Genomic DNA, 22,847 nt, shown 5'->3' on the forward strand with positions numbered 1-22,847 from the left:
GAGAAAGCACAAAATAGCTAATAAAAAAGTCACATATTAATTGACTATATTAAAAAGATGATTTGAACATACATTGGCAGTGTGAACCACTGGGGGTGATAATGATGATATGAGCTGGAACTCACAAAAAAGACAAACAAACTAGTATTAGATTTACAAAATGTATTAAAAATATATTAAACAAAATAGAATAAATCAGAAAGAACAGAATTGCAGAACTCGCTGCTTGCTTTGTCCTCCTGAATACCGGCAAAGTGAAATAGAGTTCGCTCCTGATGGATCTCTTCATTCTGCTTAAATACCGTATTTTGCACCCTATAAGGCACACTAAAAAGCCTTTTATTTGATCAAAAATCGACGGTTCGCCTCATGTGTGCACGGTGAATTCCAAAATCTGTAAAAATGTTGTTGTGCTACTTTGGTAAGCACTCCACTTGACTGACTGTCGGACATCGGATAATCCCATGTGCCTTTTGGTGCCAAACACATTGTTTTGCCTACTTTTGTTTTGCCTAATTGTTTTGTCAGACTGATTGGTGCCAGTGCCTCCAAAGATAACTCTCTTCATCATTCCTTGACGAAGCTTGTGTGACACTAACAGTGATTATAAAGCTAGCACTAACTTTGAGCGCTAGTAATATCATCAACATGGATGGACTTATTGGCTCATAATGGCTACTCATTAATCAAGTGTGGACGTGTTTTGAAAAGGTTAAAGATGAGCCCTTAAAAATAGAGTGAAACTTGTGTCGGCAGCTTCTTACACACTGCATCACACGACAACCAAAAATTGAATATCATTTAAAACAGGGTAAGGCTGTTACTCCAACCTGGGGACCTGGGGAGACAGAGCCTTCTCCATCGCTGCCCCCACCCTCTGGATTTCTTTGCCTCATTCACTCTGTGCTTGCTCTTACCTTCCCACCTTGTTTAAATCTGTTTTTGATGTCTAACTTTGAATATGTGACTGCTGTGCCCCGCTTTTAGCCTTGTTTTTAGCTCTGAATTAATATATGTATGTTGTATTTTAATGCATCTTCTCTGTTTTTTACTCAACTCTATTTTTCATCACTGTAAAGCATCTTTGAGTATTTTGAAAAGCGCTCCATAAATAAAATGTATTATTATTATTATTATTTCCTGGTCTAAAAAATGAAGCTGCTAACTGGCAAGTTGTTGCTTTTCGAGCCATGTTCTTCCTATTTTATGCACACCTTTCTGATGTGTGATACGCCCACTTGCCGACAGTGTCTGTGTTTCGCTTTTGTTCATCTTGCTTTCTGTGTCACTAAATAAATAATGGTACTGCTGCACACCTGCCATGTTTATTTGTTTATCTGAGTGTTTCAGCCTTTTTCTTTAAGGTGGAAAAAATTGCACATGAGATCTGTTAATTTGTAGCGATCCCCATTAGCAATGCTCTCAAAAACATTTGACGATTAGTTGACTGAGAACAAAATCAGATTTGTCTATTATATACGCAATAAGGCAGCAGTGGACGACGATTATGGGATGTGGCATATCATTGTAAAAAAGTGTAAAATTATCATATTTTATGAAAATTCATCATACTTACCCGATTTAACAAAAAAAGCAATGCAGCTAGGAGTTTTTCTGTTTAAGTACAAACTACCATTAACAATAATTCTAAAACACTAGTCCACACTTTTGTGACCTCTGCAAGGCGTTGCTAATAGGCTGCCCAAGCAAGTCCATAAAGACCCTCCAGCTCGTCCAATAAGCCATCGCACAAATTCTAACCAGAAAAGGCTATCAGGAGAGGCTACCCATAAAATTTAGAATAGAGTTTAAAATTTGCATCCTCACCTACAAAGCACAACATAGCCAGGCACCAATGCACCACCACACTCTAAAGAGCTTGCTGTGTCCCCCCAGCCTAGTAGAACACTGGCCTCAGAGGTCACCTTACTTCCCTTACTTCCCAACAAGAGTGGATCGAAGTGAGTTCATTTAAGTCCACAGTCCAGGAACAGAAGTCATAGCTAACCTGAGGACCACCTGTACATGTGTGAAAGGTTGCGAATGTAGGCTAAGACCTCTCTAAGAGTCATCATTAGCGGCATGTACCGCTATGCTTTCGGTCTGCTGAGACTGATGAATAGAACTGGAGAGCAAAGCGTGAATTATGTCAGCTGTCTTCTATTGTCGCTCACTTTAATGATGACAAAATGTTCTTCATCTGTATTCACACTGCTTGAAAGAAAAAAATTATTTTACTGTGCAGGTTCTGCAGAAAAATCCTTTCGGCTTAGCTCAAAAATTAATAACCTCCTGTATTGTGTCTTTTGTGTCCTTGTTTTGGCAGAATTATTCATCAACTATCTTCTCTCCTCATTGCTTCCTATCACCTCCTGTCACTTTTTACCTTAAATATAAGTTTTTCACAATCTAATAATGCAGAAGCAGACGATTATATTTGGTTTAACCTTTTAAAACCTCCAGACCCCATTACAGGGCGCATTGTGGTTGCATTTGTGTTTCTATGGTAACGGCCACACGATACTTTATATCAATACACACATGCTATACATCCATGTACCCGAAGAAACTCACCAAAACCAACCAAAGACAATTCAAAACACAAACACTTAAATGGAGAAAGGTCTAAAACACACAAGCAGTCAGGGAGAAGCATGAATCATTTCGTAAAATAAAACACGGATGCCACAAACATGTAACTTTTCCAACCATCTACCACTAAAGCTCAGAAGCATTTACATTGACCGGATAGAGTAGATACAGTATGTAAATTGTCATACAGTATGTATGGAAAGCAACAATGCCAATGTAAAACAAATGTCAATAATTTTCAATCAAGTTGAAATATAGAAAATATATATTTTGAAAAGTTGTAATATCAAAAACAAGCAAATATAAAGTCAGAATATTGGATTGCAGAAAAAGTTACAAAGTCAAAGAAGAAAACTAACATAGGACAACGCCAAAATGAGAAAAATAAATCTATTAATTTTACGTTAGTATATAGTGGAGTATATAGTATAAAAATATTCAATTTCCTGAGAATAAACTCGTAAAGGAAGGAAACATAAATGAGGTAAACAATGTTATTTTAGTAGCATAGAGATGAAATATTAAAGACAACATCGTTTTTGCAGTAGCATGGACTATAGATGGAAAAACAAACAAAACAAAATAAATCATTTTTGGAAAATCATAGTAGAAGATAATACTAACGAGATGAAAATTTAGATTACATCAAGAGATAGAATAATGCAACTAATGGTAATTTATGTTGTCCTTATGTGTGTAGGTCATTTCTAGTGAGAATAAGCGGCATAGAGAAAGGATGGATGGATCAATGACCTAAAAGGCATTTATGTTGTCCTTATGTGTTTGGGTCTATTCTACATTAACATATAAAAGTACTTAGAGTGCAATTACATGCATATGTGTATGTGACTAATGAGTAGAAAATCTTTTTAAAGGTGATTTAAGGGCGACTGATGATTTGATGATGGCAGAAAATTCAGAAGTGAAGTCCAGGGTGAGACAGTTGTCTAACTTCAGGTTGTTTACATCTGCATTATATTTACATTACTTGCGTGATATATGAATATACTTGCCTTGGTCATTTGCCATCTTGTCTGGATGTTCCACTGAACAATAAACAAAATAAGAAAAGATTAAGCACACTGATTATATGCACAGGAAAGACACGCATTCACAGGAAATTTTGGTTTCTAAACACTTGGATTTTACATACACTCGCTGTTGAAATGAATGTCAAAATTTAAAAAAATGATTTATATTCCTGTGATCCAACTACATTGGTCTGGGTTTCATTCCAGACAGCCAAGGTGGTTGACATAAGGAGGTCCAAGGAGGATAGTTGGTCGTTGCTGTACTGTTATTTCAAATGACCGCTCTGGTCAGGAGGATAATCAGCACAAAAAAGCCCTGCAGGTGAGAGAGTTTCAACACCTCATTGATGATACCAATTGCTTAGAATGTGCTTAATACCCATCACCTTTGGGTGCAAAGTGCAGGTTTGGATTGCACTATTTAAAGTAAATAATTTGTCTATGAGCTATACCACTCTTTGTTCGTCCTGACTTTGTATTGCATTTTTAACTTTTTTTGTACTCATTTATAATTTATTTATGAGTATGTCAGCATTAATAATAATTTATACCCGATTCCCTTACAAAAAACTAAATCCAGGAAACTTCACCTACACTGTCCAGTGTCCAGGGATTTATTTCACAGTCACACTGGTTGAAGTTATAGATAAAAATTTACTGAATCGATTTAAAGTTACTGAAGCGTTTTGGATTGTATCATTCTAAATTAACCGGTTATTCTACTGGCAACTGAATCATGGTAAGAATCAAATCGTTATTAAATGTACATTAATAGGTCCAACCCTAATTCAAATGAGTCATTACACCCAAATGGCACCAATTCAGTGGAATGGCCCATTTACTACGTTGTGATGAATGAATGTAAACTTTTGAGTGCATTGTGTACACATAGGACACACAGGACATAGAAAGGCCTACTTACCTTTGGCTGTCCTAAAGTGGACAGGTTCAGACAGTGGACCAACTCCTTTGGCGTTCTTAGCCTGGATCCGGAAGTAATACACCGTGTCAAGGTTTAGATCAACAACCTGATGGGTCAGCCGGTCGCCGCTTATTGTCTCCATCACCCAGTTGTCTATCGGCATGTTCTTGTCCAAGGTGTAGTACAGGATGTAACCTGCATGTATGTGTGAAATTTATAGCAGTGATTAATTTTCTACATTCCAAAAATAAACCATCTCTGCTAGGGGTGTCCAAACGTTTTCCACCAAGGATAGCATACTGGAAAATCAGAGAACATGTTTTTTGGTATTTTTTGTTACTTTATTTTGTAAAGACGATATACTAAGAAGTTACACTGGCAGTGAAAAAACAATTAGGAAACATGATGTAATACGTACAGTACATACGCTTAATGTCCGCCACGTCTCCAGGGCTGCAAAACAACACGGTACTATTTTCTACGCTACTGTGAAAAACCAATTGAAGCAAATGAATTCGGAGTTTGCCATCATTCCAGGAAGATTAACAAAAGAACTCCAACCGCTGGACATTGGGTTCAACAGGGCGTTCAAAGTGACGTTGTGAGCGGCGTGAGAGCGATGGATGAAAGACAGCGAGCACGGAGGCAGGGCGTGTTACGCCACACACTGACAAACAGATTTGTAGGCGCCATTATCCAACTCAGTGTGCACTCAGACTAACTCATCTTAGATTTCTATTTCTATTTATTTGATCAGAAAACGTGCTAATTCAGCCATTTTTCTGAAAAAAAATGTTAAAAACCATTGGAATCATACAGAAAATACATTTCAAAGGACAATTATTAATGTTTATTATATGTTATTGTTGTTTGTCATCATGACGGCCTCACCTGCCTCCCTGATTTTATGTATGTCATGATGCAGGTCTTCCATGAGTAGACAGTATACAATTTATAGTATACAGTAGGGACTATGCAGTATATAGTATACAGTATATATTTGCTGTGTTTTGGGGAACACTCACCTGTTATCCGCCCATTTGCCTCCATTGGTGGTTGCCAGCTGATTAAAATGGCTCGGGGACGTCCCTCCCGACTAATAACTGTCAAGTCTTTGGGTGCCGAGTTGGGAGCTGTCAACCAAGCATGAAGAAATGTTGAAACCAAGCAAAAACAATTGTTCCTACAATATCCCTAACGACTACAAGTTATGCAAAAATGACCACCAGTAACAAGCTAACATGCAGCAGAACCTGGATCCAGCTTTAGGACTTTTGTGTTTTCAGGTGTTAATTATCATATGAATATTTTCCAATATTTACAGGTGAAATTGAATGTGAAAATGCCATCCATCCATCCAGCAGTCTCAGTAGGGAAGCCCAGACTTCCCGGGCCCCGGACACTTCCTACCCGGCTGGGCATGCCTGGAACACCTCACCAGGGAGGCGTCCGGGAGGCATCCGGACTAGATGCCCGAGCCACATCAACTGACTCCTCTCGATGTGAAGGAGAAGCGGCTCTACTCTGAGCCCCTCCCGGATGACTGAGCTCCTCACCCTATCTCTTAGGGTGAGTCCAGCTACCCTACGGAGGAAACTCATTTCAGCCGCCTGTATCGACAATCTCATTCTTTCGGTCATGACCCAGAGCTCATGACCATGGGTGAGGGTGGGAACATAGATCGACTGGTAAATTGAGCTCTCTTTTCACCACGACGGTCCGGTACAGGGACCGCATTACTGCCGAGGCTGCGCCGATTCGTCTGTTGACCTCACGCTCCCACCTTCCCTCACTCGTGAACAAGACCCCGAGGTACTTAAACTCCTCCACCTGGGCAGGACCTCATTCCCAACCCAGATGGAGCACTCCACCCTTTTCCGACTGAGAACCATGGCCTCTGATTTGGAGGTACTGAGTCTCATACCAACAACAAATTGGAAATTGGAAGATTTTAGTCAAGTGATTGTGATGGACACTCCAGAATCTTCCAGCCCTTTGTCTCCAACCAAGCTTTGGTAGATTTGGAGGTAGGCTTGGGATTGTTGTCCTCTTGGAAGGTCCAACGTTTTGTCACTGAATACATGACATTTACACCCAAGATTTCCTGGTAACAGAATTCATGGTACCTTGCATACACTGAAGATTTCCTGTACCTGAAGAAGCAAAACAGCTCCACAGCATGACTGACCCTGCACCATGCTTCATAGTAGGCATGGTGTTCTCTTCTTTAAAAGGCATCATTCTTCCTCTTCCAAACATATTGTTGAGCCATAGGCCCAAAGAGTTCCAATTTTGTCTTGTCGCTTCACAGAACAGTATCCCAAACCCTTGGGGTTTCTCTACGTGTTTTTTGGCATACTGGAGCTGACACTTCTTGTGATATGGAGTCAGCATGGGGGTGCACCTGGGAGTTCTAGCATGGAGACCCTCATCTCGCAGTGTGCGCCTCTGGGCCGAAACCTGGGTACCCCCCTCTGATAATTCCTGTCGTATATCCTCAACTGTCACTCGAGCATTTTTCACTCCTTTCACTTCAGGTACTGGACAGCAGTCACTGACAGCATCCTATTTCTGCAGCGCCCAGGTCGCGTTTCCACTGAGCCTTGAGCTTTAAATGTGCAAATAATGCTTGAATGCCTTTGCTATGTTTTTATATCCTTGTCCTTCCTTCTGTAAAGAAAACTTCCTCTCTGGACTTCTTTGACCATTCCCTGGACTTCCCCATGTTGCAAAGACACCACTGACTGACCACAGGTGAGCATCGCAGTTTTAAATCTGCTGGATTTTTGCTTGTCCACATCTACAGGTGTTCTCAACACCGGACTGCAAACACCTGATTGAAACCTCTGTTGTTACGAGTGTTCATCTTTGAATACTTGTGTCAGTGAGCAAACCACTAAAAGGGTATTTGTTACTATATTAGAAAAACTTCCGACTTCCGAAACTTATGTGCTTTTGTTTTCATAATTATTTAATGTTTGTTGCATTGTACTGATTATTCCCATGTTGTCACAGACCAAAGCACAACAAAAAGGATCGCAGTTCACCACACCAATGCTTGTCACATTTTCAATTAGTAGCAGTTTCAAATTAATAGCCTGTGTGCAGTTCAACAATAAGACACATGTTTTCATATAATGTCATTGTTTATATTTAATAATATATCAAATAGGAGCCATTTTTTCACAGACTAGACAGGACAAAATGATGAAACCTGCTCGGATGAGAGGTTAAACGTCTTCTAAAAAACCTGAACAGTCCAATTTCATGAGTTAATGCTCAAAACCTGGATAGCACAGCTCCAGTCTGTAGTCCTATCTAGTCTCTGAGCTTCAACTGTGCTCACACGTCACATCCCATCAAAAAAGAAGCGTGTTAATGTTCAAAACATGCTCATTAGGCTTTAATCACTTATGCAGAAGCACAAAGATGGCATCGCATTGGAATGAGGCCAACCACCCGAGCGCACTGCACTGAAAAGTGAGTCACATTAGCGTGTCAGCAGTTATATGTAGGTGACGCTTCATGGGGTTTGAGGTCAAGACATTTTTTCCACATTTGCATATATTCATATTTTATGAACTTGAAGCCAAATGAGCTTGATTTCAATTCAGCCGGACACATTCATTCAGTCATTTGTCCACATTCAAACTGCAAACTACTTTGGGTGAGAGCAAACTTCCACCCTGAACTTTTGCCTTCATCCCTGCATGTGTGTGGTGCCGTTGTTGTATCATACAATATAATGCATGCATGGACGCTTTGCACTTCAGAGATGAAACGTAGTATCATAACGTAATAGAGGTGCTGACATGGTGACAGGGAGCACGATGGAGAAAACTTAAGCTGTTTGATTCTGTGAAGAAGGGACAGGAAATGGTTGTTGGTGGGATATACATTTCTGGCAGGAGTACACTGAGAAGGTCTGGTTTTGAAGGGGTTTATAGGTGTAGAGGAGGATCTTACATATATGAGTTCTTGTGTGAGTGACCCCCACTCCAACAAGTCAGTGTCTATCAGTAAAACATGCAATGGTGAGGCTCTTTTAAGAAACAGCTGACAGTGCTCAGCTCAACACTGTAAATAATAAGAATTTGTATAATAAGAAATTGTGTTTTTTGCAGTGTCATGCAGAACAGGAAGCAGCCAACAAGGATGTCTTGTCTTCCAATTGTGTTTGTGACCCCAATTATGTTGTGACTAAGTAATATTTCATGACAGGGTGATGTGGTCACAAGAGCAGTAGCAAGTGAGAAGGCATGCAGTGGAGTCTGAATTGTTGGTGTATATGTAATCTAGTCGAGTATTATTTACCTGAATGGGAGAGTGTACAGAAAGAAAGGGGGTTCCGTACCCAACCTTGGGGGACACCTTGGAACAAGAGGGTATTGATGCATATATATTGCTGTCTGTCGGTGAGTTATGACCCTACACTCCACTGCAAGCGACAACATAATCAAAGGTAATCGAATACAGAAGCTGTGTTGAAAAATACATTATGTAATGATGTCCATATTTGATTGACATGGTAAGCAAGAGGTAACGATATGTTATTTTACTGCGGCATACAACATTCAGTGTTGATGTCTTGGAGTTTGGAGCTACTCTGGCTGCACACAAGGAGATATGCATCAAGCCAGGCTTGATGGGGCATGATTGCAAGTCTCTGGCAGTCAAGCCTGCACCCATGAGGCCCAGTCTGGAACAGCCCGAAGAGGTAACATAGGTTCCCCATCCATATGCCACCCAGGCAACTCCTTGGGGAGGGGTTCAGGGCATGTCTGACCGGTTGGAAGATGTCCTGGTTAGACCCAGGCAGTTATTTAAATCAGATGGGATTGGAAAATGCAGCCGGGGAGAGGGAAGTCTGGGCTTCCTGGTCGCTGCTGTCCCCGCAAACTGACCACGGTTAAGATGGATGGCCAGTATGTACACACTGGTTTCATTGGTTTAATTTACGTGTTCATTATTAAGCTGTTCTATTAAATCGTATCAACAAAATGGGAAGTTCCTGATATGTCAGTTTGTTACTGAGTTGAGCTGAAAGGATAACTCACGTCAACATGACAATATTACCAAGTGGTTTAAACAATCATTTTTTATTGTTTGAGATTCCATAAGAAATGTAAATTTGATTTGTATGAGATTCAATTTTTACATATTGTTACACATTATGAATATATGAAAATAGCAGCATGAAATACAGTAAACTATGTATTTCTTCCTTTGTCATCAATGTGTGGTCAGTGTGCCCGCGTGTGTGTTGTGGACCACTGCAGCGACTGGCGGAGTGGGTTCCGTCCATCTGCTCTGTCTGAATGTCAATGTATTCCAGCACACCCCAAGGGAGCTGGTGGGTTAATGCCGTTCACGCTTAATTGGGTGACAAATCCAACAAACATGATTGTAAACACGCTGTAAGGGATACCTTGACATTTTGATTTTGGTTTGCTCTTGTGTTTCATTGTTGGAGACGACTGTCATGTTGTTGCTGTAGGGTAGTGTTGCTCACACCAAACCCACCATTGCTGTTTTTTCCTCATTAGAGCTAATCCCTTTTCAGAGACACAAACAAGGAGGGGAAAGTTCAACACTTTAGTGAATGATGCTAACTGAATTTACTGAGGTTGCACCTTGGTTTTAAATAGAACGTTCATGGAAAACATTTGACCTCTGCTTCATTTACTCTTCTCCATGTACATTCTGATGGATTCATATGCCATCATAAAAAACATGATTACACCAGCCTTTTTTGTTCATTTTAATGCCTGATACAACTAAAAGTACATTTGTTTTAACAAATATAACAATGACAACAAAAACAGCCCATAAGAGTTTAATCTAAGAGCTGATATCTAGCCATTTCTGAATTTTTTGGGAAAGTCAGTAAAAATCAGTACTTACAACAGCAATGACATTGTCAACTCTTATGAGATATCTTTGTTGTCATCATTATATTTGTCCAAATGAATATATCTTTAGGCAATGGATATATATATTTAGACTTTGAAGCCCTTCCCAAGCCCACTGGCATACATTCTAAAGAGGAAGCAGAGTCTGAAGAACAGACTTGCCCATCACCTTGGCTGGGTAGACGAGTTTGGACGGCTCTGTCTTGGTTCACACATATGTTCATCTTTGCATGGAAGCCACAAAGAGTAGCTCTGGACTGGCAGACCGGGTGACGGCCCCCATTTCAAAAAGGGTAAGCAAAGGTTGTGTTCTGACTATAGGGGGTTCACACTCCTTCTGGACACCTCCCTGGTGAGGTGTTCCACACATGTCCATCAGGGAGCAGGCATCGTGGTACACTGGGGGGATTATGTGAGACAACTGGCCTTGGAATGCCTTTGTGTTCTCAGTGGCTGAAGCCCGGGAAGTCAGGACTTCCCTACTGAGACTGCTGCAGAAAATGGATGTATGGATGAGGTATTTATGTTCTCATCATTACATTTGTCCAAACAAATGCACCTTTAGTTGCATCAGGCATGAATGAAAAAAAAAAAAAAACAAAAACGGAACAAACAAGGAGATTTTTTTCTGTGACTGTATGTGACAATATGTGTTTTGTTACTGGGGAATATTTGTGAATATTCTTATTCATCCAGGTCTTGTATTCTCAGGACATTGAATGGATCACAACTGGACTGTTGTCTTACAAGACATTTTGCCTGTCGTCTGAGCAGAATTCATCAGTTTGTGCTCAAAAACTATATTGAACAGCTCTCGTCTTCAGGGGATTGTGCAGGATCTAAAGTCCTCTAAGGCAGAGTTAAGGCTAAACAAGAGGTGTTCTCCTCTTTTGCAGTGCAAAACAACAGGTATTATGGGACGGTAGAGTGGGGTCAGCCAACACGGCATGGCCACATTTAGTTTCAGGTGCTGTCGTGACCAGGAAATGCTAACAACTGTGATGCCACTCAAACAACCACAAAGGAGTGGAACCGATTCAGTTTCGGCAATGGACTAATATTGCACCTCATTCACATGGAGAGAAAAAAGCAAAATAAATGAGGATTCAAAATCATCGTTTGGCAGTCATCTTGTGGCTTTATATTAGAAAAATAATGTCTGTACCATTCAAAGTGACAGTGAGCTTCACGCTACATGACATTTGTCATGGAAATCATGTGATTTCATAAACTTATTAATACCATAATGCTTGTCTCAGAGCGTTGACTTGAGTTTGGCATTTGCCCATTTACGTAAGTGTTTGTGGTTGGAATTGTGGTTGGAATTAATCCACAATACTAATGTGAAACATAACAGATGTCTTTCCCTGAATGTGTTGTGGTAGTTCTGGTTGTTTCTGTTGCATGTATGTTATCCCAGAGATGGTTAACAGATTAGGTCCACTCAGTCTAAATGTGCATTCTGATCTAAGAAATTGAGGACCAAGGGATGCATGGAATGCCTTGTTTTTCAGTCCTGATGGATGGATGGAGGCTGACCAAGTCTTTGAGTCCTTGGCTGCCAGTCTGTGGAACACTCTCCCCTTTTTCCTGAGAACTGCAACTAGGTCCTTCCAAAACTCATCTAAAAACACTTCTCTTCAGACAAGTGTTACACTGTTTGCTGGTTATATCATATTTTAATGTTTTTGCCCTGTCACTATTTCCCAATCCACCATGTTTGTGGGGACTTGCTTGGGGGAATGTGTTGTAGTCTAGATCCCAAAAAGTTCTTACTTTGCTAATTTGGTTGAAGACTCAGCCAAGAAAAAAATTATGACAAGTATTTTTCCCTGACAAATAGCGACTGTGTGTACATGTGTGACGTACCTGCTTCGTAGGTGGTGGCGTGCGCCGTCATACTCCAAGTACTGGACTTCCGACCTTTTGTTACCATGACTGCAAACTCATACATGGTGTTTGGTTTGAGGCCAGTGACAGTGTGGCTCAGTGCGGTAGTGTCTGCAGACTGGGCAAAGACAAAGCATCATTATTTATTAACTCTTGGCCTATTCTTATAAGACCGCTGAAGAAAAACAGGACAATGCTTATGAAGACATCAAACAACATATGCTCAACTTTTTGCCATCATAGGTGATACATGCCTTCTATTGTACAGAAGGTCATAAAGTTCTCCGAACAAACAAGCAAAACATTACTTTACACATGGATGCTGAAAGGAACAAATGTATACATCCTTTTCCATTTACAGTTTTTCCTCGTTTATAGCAGTAAATTGGCCAAAATAATTGAATTTCTGCAATGTAGTATCCAATATTAATACATTGAATATTTTAGGAGTTAGAGCATAGCAAACTGTCTTTGACTTTCTAAATATGTTTTTTTTACAATTATTTTGAGCCCTGTAGACATGAAATAACACCCCTATAGTGACATTCACACTCTTATTCTTTGTTTACAAGACATGTGCAGGCGACAGGATCACTGCTGTTAGCATAGCAAGATACTGAGGTAACTAACTCTCCAATGTACTTATTATAAACTTAAAAAGTATTACCTAAGCCAAATTCCTACCACTTCCACAGAATGCGAAGAGAACTGGGATGGAAAATATGTCATGTCAAACATCCCATCCTGATCTAATCTAATGTCATGTAACATTATTAATGGACTCATCATAGTCCACAGTCAACCATGAAACCAAATATATTAATGAATTTTCAAAAAAATGCAATAGAGTGAAGGAGCAATGTTCAACCTGCAATGTAGCAGGGGATGACTGTGTATCACTAAAGTGATAGCATATCTGCATTTGTTGGTTTACACAATGTCCAAATGTCCTCCTTTCACTTTTCGGTGTGGGACCCTTCCTGGAGAAGGATTTATTCATTTCATTGTTCATTTATATTTATTTCACATTGTCTTCTACTTGTAAAACTCAAATTATTTTTAATAAAATATGTATTGTGTTAATATATTCTGGTATCTGGAATGGATTCATTAGATCTACATGATTTCGAATGGGATTTTTTTAAAATGTACGTTTCACACCTTTTGGAACGGATTATTAATAATTTTAGTTGAATTGAAAGACAACACTGAATATGCCCCCCCCCCCCCCCCCCAAAACTACCAGTAAGTGGTTGTGCTATTCCTGTGCATACTGCCGTGTAAAAAGTTATGATAGAGGGGATGGTTTAGTTTGTGCTTTATCCCCACAAGGTGGCAAGTATGACAAATGCATTCCAGACATTGCTGATCGTTTTTTGAAAGTGGGCATGCTGTGAAGGAAGCAGGTGAAAAAGTAAAACCTCTGCAGAAAAATGAATAATGCCGACTCATAGAAAAAAGTTAACAATTCGTTAAAAGGACAAAGTCACATGAAGTCACTGAGGGTTTCTTCTGTCTCCAGCATTTTAGTGATGTAGAATGGCTGCACTTGGATGGCCTGTGTTTACCTTGTATTTGCCGCTGGTAGAATAGCTGGTCTTCCACTTGACTGAGTAATAGCGAACCTCAGACGACTTCTGGTTCTTGGTCATGGAGTTATCAGCCCACGAGACCCGGACAGAGTCCGAGGAGAGAGCCACGGCTTGTACCCCAACGGGGGGAATCATGGGTGTGCTGGTGTCTGGCATGGGAGTGGGGTATTTATCAAAGAGGTGGAAAAGGTCATCTTCAGATGGGTCTATGGGGTCTGACGGGTTGATAATATGACAAGGGTGTTTGGAGGACATTGATGAGATTGTGTGATTTGTACAAGCAGTAAGGCAGGCATATCATTATATATTATTTATATATATGAAGCACAGTGGTGGAAAAGAAAATGTGTGGGACAGACATGCACGTTTGAAAGTGACATGCAGGTAGGGAAGTTAGTTTAAGAAAATGATGCAGGATGTGAATGAACAAGGGAGGGGAAGGGGAGAGAATAAATGTGGAGAGAAAAAGACAAAGAATAAGAAAGTTGGAGACAAAAGTTTTGACTATCAGAAAGATACTGGAGCCACAGACCAACAGTGCAGTGCTTAAAGTAGCAGAAAATATTGACTCATCGGCTACTGGAGTGTTTCCACAGTTTTCTTACACAACGGTAAACATTGGAAACATAGTTGGTGTTGGGTTGGGAATGGGGTGAGGGTTTGGGCAAGGCAATAATTACCTATGATACAATAGTCTTGTCGGACTAGATTAGAATAGAATTGAAACTCATTTGTTTGGATCTGTGTCTTCAGACAATTATGAGAGTATGCTGCCTTCAAGTGCTTTAAAAAAGGACATTATAAGTGAAACCTTTTTGTGAATTGGGATATAAAATACAGGAAGATACAGATATGTGATAGACCCAAATTACACATTACAGTTTCCATCATAGACCTATCTAAACCAGGGGTGTCCAAAGTGTGGCTTGGAGGCGGTTTGTGGCCTGAAGCAGTTTCAGTTTTTTTTAATATGCCTAGCACACTTTCTAAAACTAGAGTTTAACAAATAAACAAAAAATTGAAAAAAGTTGCAATCTAACAAGAAAAAGTCATAATTTTTTGAGCAGAAAATAATATCATATTTTGTAATATTATCAGGAAAAATAATGTTATTTTAACAAGGTTGAAATATTAAAGAAAAATAATGTTTTAAGATGTAGTGTTATGACAACCGAACGCTGAATAAAGTTGTAATTTTTGGAGAATTAGGGGAAGGAAAAATTTATAATTTAACAAAAAAGTCAGTCACAATATTATGGGATTCCTGTCATAATTACAAAAGGAAAATTTACAAGAAGACAGTTCAAATATTTGGGGGAAAAAAAGCATGGAAAAAAAAACTCCTGAAAGTCAACAATATCCTAAGTCCTAATTTGTGGAAAATTTGGCTGCGGAAAAGTAATATGAAGGGAATAAATTCACAATATTATAAGAAAGGAAAAGAAAAAAAAATGGTTAAAATGGGGAAAAAAGAGTGAAGACCGAGGTTGACACTAATAGGCTATTTCACCTATATGACAAAGCTGAGATATATTGCATCCTTCTACTTTTCAGTATGTGGCCCTCACTAGCAAAAGGTTGGACACCCCTGACCGAGTCATTTCTCTGATGTCTAAATCATGAGGAGCACCTGAAGGCAGCAAAACATAAAACAGACGCTATGACAGATGTCGTCACAGAGCGGGAATGAGCACAGGGAAATATAAAAATGCAGTCTGCTTATTCCAGCTCTGCTAACTGAGATCTGCGGACAGTCAAACCTAGTGGAATTAGAAAAACAGTTATAGACAAACAGCCATAAAACATAACATTGCTTTGCAACTGGACCTGCTTGGTTTTACTCGACTCCTCATTTATAGCTAAGCACAATATTTCTCAATATCTGACAGCAAACATTATTTTAAGTCTGTCTTTAGTATACATTTGATGATGTTTAAGAAGTATACAGCATTTTTAGAGATGCTCTTATTGGAATTCTTTCTACATCACCTATACCAATATTAACTGCGAGGCAGCAGCTCTTCTTCCCAACTAATGTCATGAATAAACAGCCATGTTAATTCAGCCAGTGATGAATGAACAACAATATATGTTTTCAGTATGTATTTCACAAATAAACACATTTGTTTGTGAAAAATAAGACAATATAAGTTCAACATTTATGTACTAAATGCAGGATTATTTTTGGTGTTTTAGGATTTAACGTAACATTTAGCCATTTAAACTATTAATTGGCAACTCTAAATTGTCAATAGAATGTGAGTGTGAATAGTTGTTTGTGCCATGCGATTGGCTACTGCCTTGCTACTGTTAGGACCTGCCCCAGGGTGAAGTCCCCCAGATTCCTATGTTCTAACAGTTGTGAAATAATTCGAACGGTCTCAAGTAAGGTTTATAATTTAATATTGAAAGGAGTAGATAGGAACAGTTGTTTGTCTGCACTCACTTCCTCTTCCTGCTTCCCTCAGAGGAAGATAACAGAGTGGCGCTGCAGTGGCTGCTGACCACCCCGTCTGCAAAAAAACCCCTGCCTGTTTGTTCCAGTCTCGATAATAGGTACACATACGACTTCAGCCAGCCATCAAGCTAGGCCGGATCCACCACCAACATCCAGCCATCAAGCTAGGCTGGATCCACCACTACCACCAACTACCAACAGCTAGCCATCAAGCTGGGCCGGATCCACCACCACCACCAACAGCCAGCCATCAAGCTAGGCCGGATCCACCACCAACAGCCAGCCATCAAGCTAGGCTGGATCCACCACTACCACCAACAGCCAGCCATCAAGCTAGGCCGGATCCACCACCACCACCAACAGCCAGCCATCAAGCTAGGCCGGATCCACCACCACCACCAACAGCCAGCCATCAAGCTAGGCTGGATTCACCACCAACAGCCAGCTATCAAACTCGGCCGGATCCACCACCAACAGCCAGCCAAAAAGCTACGCCGGATCCACCACCAACATCCAGCCATCAAGATTCAAAGTGACAACTACTGATGATAACATCTTTGACGGAGCGTGACTGCCCAGCTGCTTGAGGACCCACAACAACGATCAGGATCCCGACAACTGGGTCGGCCGAGGCCAAAAAAAGGTGCATACCTTTTTCTTGCTGTGTCTCTGTGTTCTATGGCTGCATCAACATGCATCCTTTAATAAGATCTCCCTCGGCCTACTGGTTTTTACTGCTCATCTTTGCTCTGTTCATTATGACCCAGCCCTCCTGTGATACTAGCAGACTTTTGCACTGGCCTGTAACAGTTTGTACCTATGGGGTTAGTATGCTGGACTTCCCACTATTGCACAATGATGCTCCCACTTTCTGGATTACAGAAAATACAGGACTTTTCAGACTTTCTGCTTCACACTCCCCACCTTACTCTTTTGTATTACTGCAGCAATACATTGACTCTCCCCTCCCGTTACCTGGCAAATTAACTATGAAAGACAAAAGCATTAATCCAAAATCATACCTTGGCTCCACCCTTGGGCGCATTTTAATTGTTCTTATGTTACTTATCTCAGGGAATATTCATCCTAACCCAGGCCTGGCTACCTTTAGTCATGCTGTCCCTTCCTTGTCATTTTATGCTTTCTGTTATTGTATATCTATGGGTTTTTTACATATTAACATCCGTAGCCTGTTACCCAAACTTGACCTGCTGAAATCATGGGTTCACACTACTACTCCTGATGTTCTTGCTATTTCTGAATCATGGCTCAAGAAAAGTATTGTCAATCCTGTTATCTCCATAGCAGGTTATAATATATTTCACCAGGACAGAGTAAGGGAGGTGTTGTTGTTTTGTATGTTAAAGATCACCTGCAATGCGCTGTTTTGCTGTCAAAGTCTGTTCCCAAGCTGTTTGAACTGCTAGTGTGAAAAATCAAATTGTCTAATATTTTTTCTCTCTCTGTTGCTGTCTGCTAGAGACCTCCTTCTGCCCCACTATGTTCTCTATCTATACTCAGTGAACTCTTGGCTCCGCACATCACTTCTGAGTTCATTCTCCTGGGTGATCTAAACTGGGATATGACTAACCCCCCCAGAATTGGTCACACAACAATTTAATGTTTTTAGTCAGGATATGAGTGATCACTGTGCGATTGGCTGCATACACTCTGGCTCTACAGTTAAACGTCCACCTGTGACTGTATTTAAACGCTGCCTCAAAAAGTTTGATCTGGAAGCCTTCCTCCATGATGTTGCTGAAGCGAACTGGGATAGAATTAGCATTTCTTTACTATGGATGATGGCTGGTCCTACTTCCAATCAACTTTTGGCCAGATAATTAATAAAAAAGCTCCACTCAAGAAGTTACGGACTAAGGCTCGCTTCAGCCCTTGGTTTTCCCACGATCTGGTTGCCTTAATCCGCCAGAAAAACACCTTATGGCGGAAAGCCCGTTCTACCCAGTCTCCTACTGATTGGCTGGCCTTTCGGCAATGTAGAAACAAATGCACCCAGGCAGTCAGTTTCTCATTTCTTGGATAAATTTGCATCTTGTGGCTCTGATGCCAGAAAGTTCTGGAAAACGGTCAAGTCTATGTAAAATAAACTCACCCCACCTCATTTTCCCAGTGCGATGACCTTTGATGGCATTGTGGTCACTGATAAGTTTCGCATGCCGTCGCTCCTCAACCAACACTTCATTAACGCAGCTCATGTCTCCTCTACTTCACTCCCTTCTAATACTGCTCCATCATCATCTGTGATTTCCACCTCTGGCACCTTTTCCTTCAGACTCATTATGACCTCAGAAGTTTTAGAAGAACTCTCCAATCTGGAATCTAACAAGTCGGCTGGCTTTGATGGGCTCAACCCCACATTTTTAAAAGCTGCTGCTTCTGTCATTGCTGTTCCCATTTCGCGACTCTTTAACATGTCACTGGAGCTCTCCATCCTTCCTTCGGATTGGAAGTCTGCACTTGTGTTCCCGTTCTTTAAAGGTGGCACAGGCTCTGACCCCAATTGCTATAGACCTATCTCCATTCTGCCGTGCCTCGCTAAGATCCTCGAAAAACTGGTTCACAAACAAAGTCCTCTTCCACCCATTCAGCAAAACATACACTTGTCAAAATGTACATCTTGCCCATTTTTGATTATGGTGACACCATCTATAGGATGGCGTCTCAGTCCACTCTGAAGAAGCTGGATATTCTTCACCACTCCGCCATCCGTTTTGCTACTAGCGCCCCTTTCACCACTCACCACTGTGAATTATATAAGTTGGTAGACTGGACATCACTCCATACCAGACGGCTCCGTCACTGGCTCCAGCTCATCTACAAAACCATACTTGGCATCACAACCTTCTATGTCTCTTCCCTCTTACATCTTTCTCACTCTGCTTACAATCTAAGGTCCAGTAATCACATCAAACTCTCCATCCCCAAAGTTCTTACCGTCTTTGGATGCAGCGCTTTCCAGTTTGCTGCAGCTAATGACTGGAACACCCTACAAAACTCTCTAAAACTTTCAGCCTTCACATCTCTCTGTGTCTTTAAACAAAACTTGCAACTAATTACATCTGACTCATGCACTTGCTGATTAGGCCTATTGCCATATCCTATTGCTTTAATGTTGTTGTTTGATGCTTTTGTATTACATATTTACTGTATTGATATTTGTAATTTTATATAACGTTGTTCTTATTTTCAGCACTCCATCACACCATCAAAGTGCTTTTGCTCTTTGTTCAGGCTGCATTTTTAAATACGAATTTGTTCTTAAATTGCTTGCCTGGGTAAAGAAGTTCAATAAAAAAGATAAAGTTGTAATGACAGTGCTGGAGTGAACAGTCAGGCCCCCAGTTTCAACCAATCATGGATAGAAGGTTTCTGCCAGGACACCGAAGAGTCATAAGTCATCAGTCGTAATGAAACTGTGGGTATCATATCAATTAAAAAGAATATGATGTCTTTCAAATGAAAGGTCTTGTGAGTCTGTTGCAGTACCCATCCAGAACAGAAGGGAACATATTTCATTCCTAACGTTGTATTTGGATCAAACATATAGCTACTAATAACACTACATTGCAAGCATGCTTGGGAGCCAAAAGAGGCAAACTTTCCCTCCAACTTCCCGCTTCACAGTCAAAGTGAAGTGATGATGATTCTTTATCCTCTTCCTGTATCCTCTGGTAACATCGCTCCTTCTTTGACACCCTTCTCTTCTTACCGCTCATCATCTTTTGACACATTCTGCTTTTGCTTCCATCTCCCATCCTTCCCCCTCCCTGATCCTAGCTCACCTTACTTTTGAAGTTTTTCATTTTTCCTCATTTTACATTTCTTGTTTAATCTTCTCCCGGGTCACTTGAGGTCCCACCCCAACTGTTCCCCTGTCCTCTCCTTTCTGTAGTTTGAAATAGAAGCTGTGGGTGTACATAGACTGGGTGTAGTGAGGTGAAGACAAGCTGGTATATTCACAAGGACCACACTATTAAAAAAACTGTCCATTAATGTTTAATATAACATCCCAAGACGCCAATCACAGATCTGATGTTCGTGAATGGGTCAACTGCTTCAGCGACTCTTTTCAGTGAACGATTACAAACAATCAACTAGGGATGAGTACACTGCTATCTGTATCTGTATCTGTTCACCCATCTAAATTACCTCCATTTGTGCTTGGACTGGGCCGGGTACAAACCGGAAGTGAGTTTGGTTTAACCAGAAATGGGCGGGGCTTAAAATTTACATTATTTAAAACCTGAAATTGACATGGCTTGATTATAAGTTGCTATATGTATTGTTTATTATTCAGCTAAATGTCCAATGTGTGTGTAATGGATCCTTGAGGCTTTATGACTTTATTCTTTAGTTACCTTTAATGACCTGTGTGATGCAAACATGGCAAAAAAGGAAATAATGTGGTCAGCCTTGTTGACTGTTTTTTCTCCAAAGCACCATGTTCAGTGCTACAAGCAGTTTTACATCGGACTTTATATCACCAGCAAGTCAATGACTGATGCACGATCGTGCCCGCTGTCTTGTTTAAAACACTGTGTTTTATGAAACAACTTTAAGATTGCAAGGCGCATACGGCAATGTATTGAGAGGGGTGTAATATATTAGCACACTTAAGCCATACTTGACAGGAAGAGAAAATATGTTTCAAAAATGCTTCATGCCGCACAAGGGCAGCATCAAGTATTTTCATTCACATAATAGTAATCACATTTAAAATTGAAACCCTGTTCATAAAATGGCATCAGACCAGAAAAGTTCTATTCAAATAATTTCAAACAAATCAGAGGTCGACAAGCTCCTCTATTGTGTCAGACATTGGAGGTTCCAGTGTGCTTCTACATGTTTTAATGTTTTTACACTGCCCTGTCTCTTTCTGTCTTACTGCGAGCATCAATATGAGATTATCAAGTGTTGGACATGCATTGTATCATAAACTTTCTAAATGCGATTGTAAAGGACCTACCTGTCAGAGATCGAGTGACAGCACTCTCGTATAGAGGAACTCCTTCTCCGGCATTGTTGAAGGCCTTCAGGGAAATCACATAGTGCGAGCTCGGCTCTGTCAGGCACAGAAAAACATAGGGAGGAGAGTTCTTTGACATCCAACTCATCACATACTTTTAACGTTTAATGTCATTTGCTATGATTTATTTTACTCAACAGTTCTTCAAACGTTATAAAAACACCAAATAAATAAAAATACACTCCTAATTCAAAGCATTTGCCTTTTTTAGTTTTACCCACTGCCATTGCGACATAATGGTTTTGTAGTTAACATAATGCTCAAGAGTAACCAGCCAACCAAAAGTCCCCCAAGAGCGCAGCAACGCCTTGTCCAAGAGGTCACAAAAGACCCCACACCAACATCCAAAGAAGTGCAGGCCTCACTTAAGTTAAGGTCAGTGTACATGACTCCACCATAAGTAAGACACTGGGCAAAAACGGCCTGCATGGCATTAATTAAGAACATTAATGGGTGCCACCCACAGGATGCGACATCACCTGTGTCACCGTCCAGCCAAATGACATGCGGAATTCGTTCGTGTGAAAGTTTGTGCTAATGCATGTCACGTGATGTGTGTCTTACGATATGATCCCAGAATGATCCCACATGCCTTTGTAGTCCTGTAATTAATTGTTTACACCACTGATGCAGCACTGTTATGCTATAAGGCCGCTGGCTAGCAAACTCGCAACCAACTAACCGATGGATTTCTTCTAAACTCAAAAAGCAAAAAACTAACCACTTTCACAGGGGATGGTAGGAGAAGAGCTTTTTTCACTATATCATGTCGGACATGCCATGACTGGCTTCATGGAGTGTTAAGGTAATGTGATGTAAGGTAATGTCTCAATGTTTTGCTTCATTACTACTGCCTAGTGTCCAGAAACTGACATGCTACTTGCATTGCACTATATTTTGACTAATGATAGGCCATAGTCTTCCACAAAACGGAGATGATTTATTAGTTACTGTGATAATTGAGCTGCGATATTGCGAGGGAAGACTGTATGTTGTTTACTTCAATTACAAAAGTGCATTTGTGCCACACGAACAGTGTTAAGTTGACGTCTTTTCAAATACGGAATGTGTATAACATTTGTAACATCATAAGTCATAAATCTTTGACATCAACTTGAAGTTTTATTTTAAAGTTAATTTTAGCTCTGACTGGCTCTTCTTTTTTTCAGTTTGAGAACATTTGAGAACAAGAAGGCAGTCGAAGAACATGACCAAGTGATTGTCATGCCTTTCCTTATTCTGGTGCCGCTCCATACTGGAGAAGTGATGATGCTGCATGTTCTCTCTGTTAAGCGTTCAACACTTGCATCAGTTAAACAAACACCTTCTCTGCTCCCCAAGCGCTTCTCTGCCTGGATTCATGATCACCATGAATTATGAATGCCATGTACATACCGCATGCA

The 22,847-nt window shown here is 40.4% G+C and overlaps 1 protein-coding gene across 2 annotated transcripts in view; it reads right to left on the bottom strand.

Moving 5' to 3' along the window:
• Positions 1-22,847, bottom strand: part of dcc (DCC netrin 1 receptor) — a 278,014-nt gene that overhangs the window by 57,891 nt on the left and 197,276 nt on the right. For both annotated transcript variants that reach the window (XM_058057936.2, XM_078799161.1), the window contains exons 16-21: positions 21,385-21,480; positions 13,916-14,154; positions 12,327-12,465; positions 5,571-5,678; positions 4,546-4,740; positions 3,606-3,638 (exon numbers count right to left, since the gene is read on the bottom strand). In XM_058057936.2, the coding sequence (XP_057913919.2) occupies positions 3,606-3,638; positions 4,546-4,740; positions 5,571-5,678; positions 12,327-12,465; positions 13,916-14,154; positions 21,385-21,480 (810 nt within the window). The remainder of the gene's footprint in view (positions 1-3,605; positions 3,639-4,545; positions 4,741-5,570; positions 5,679-12,326; positions 12,466-13,915; positions 14,155-21,384; positions 21,481-22,847) is intronic.

Source organism: Doryrhamphus excisus, linkage group LG19 (genome assembly GCF_037039965.1).
Source record: "Doryrhamphus excisus strain RoL-2023G ecotype Guam linkage group LG19, RoL_Dexc_Guam_v1.1, whole genome shotgun sequence".
Taxonomy (NCBI): Eukaryota; Metazoa; Chordata; class Actinopteri; order Syngnathiformes; family Syngnathidae; genus Doryrhamphus; species Doryrhamphus excisus.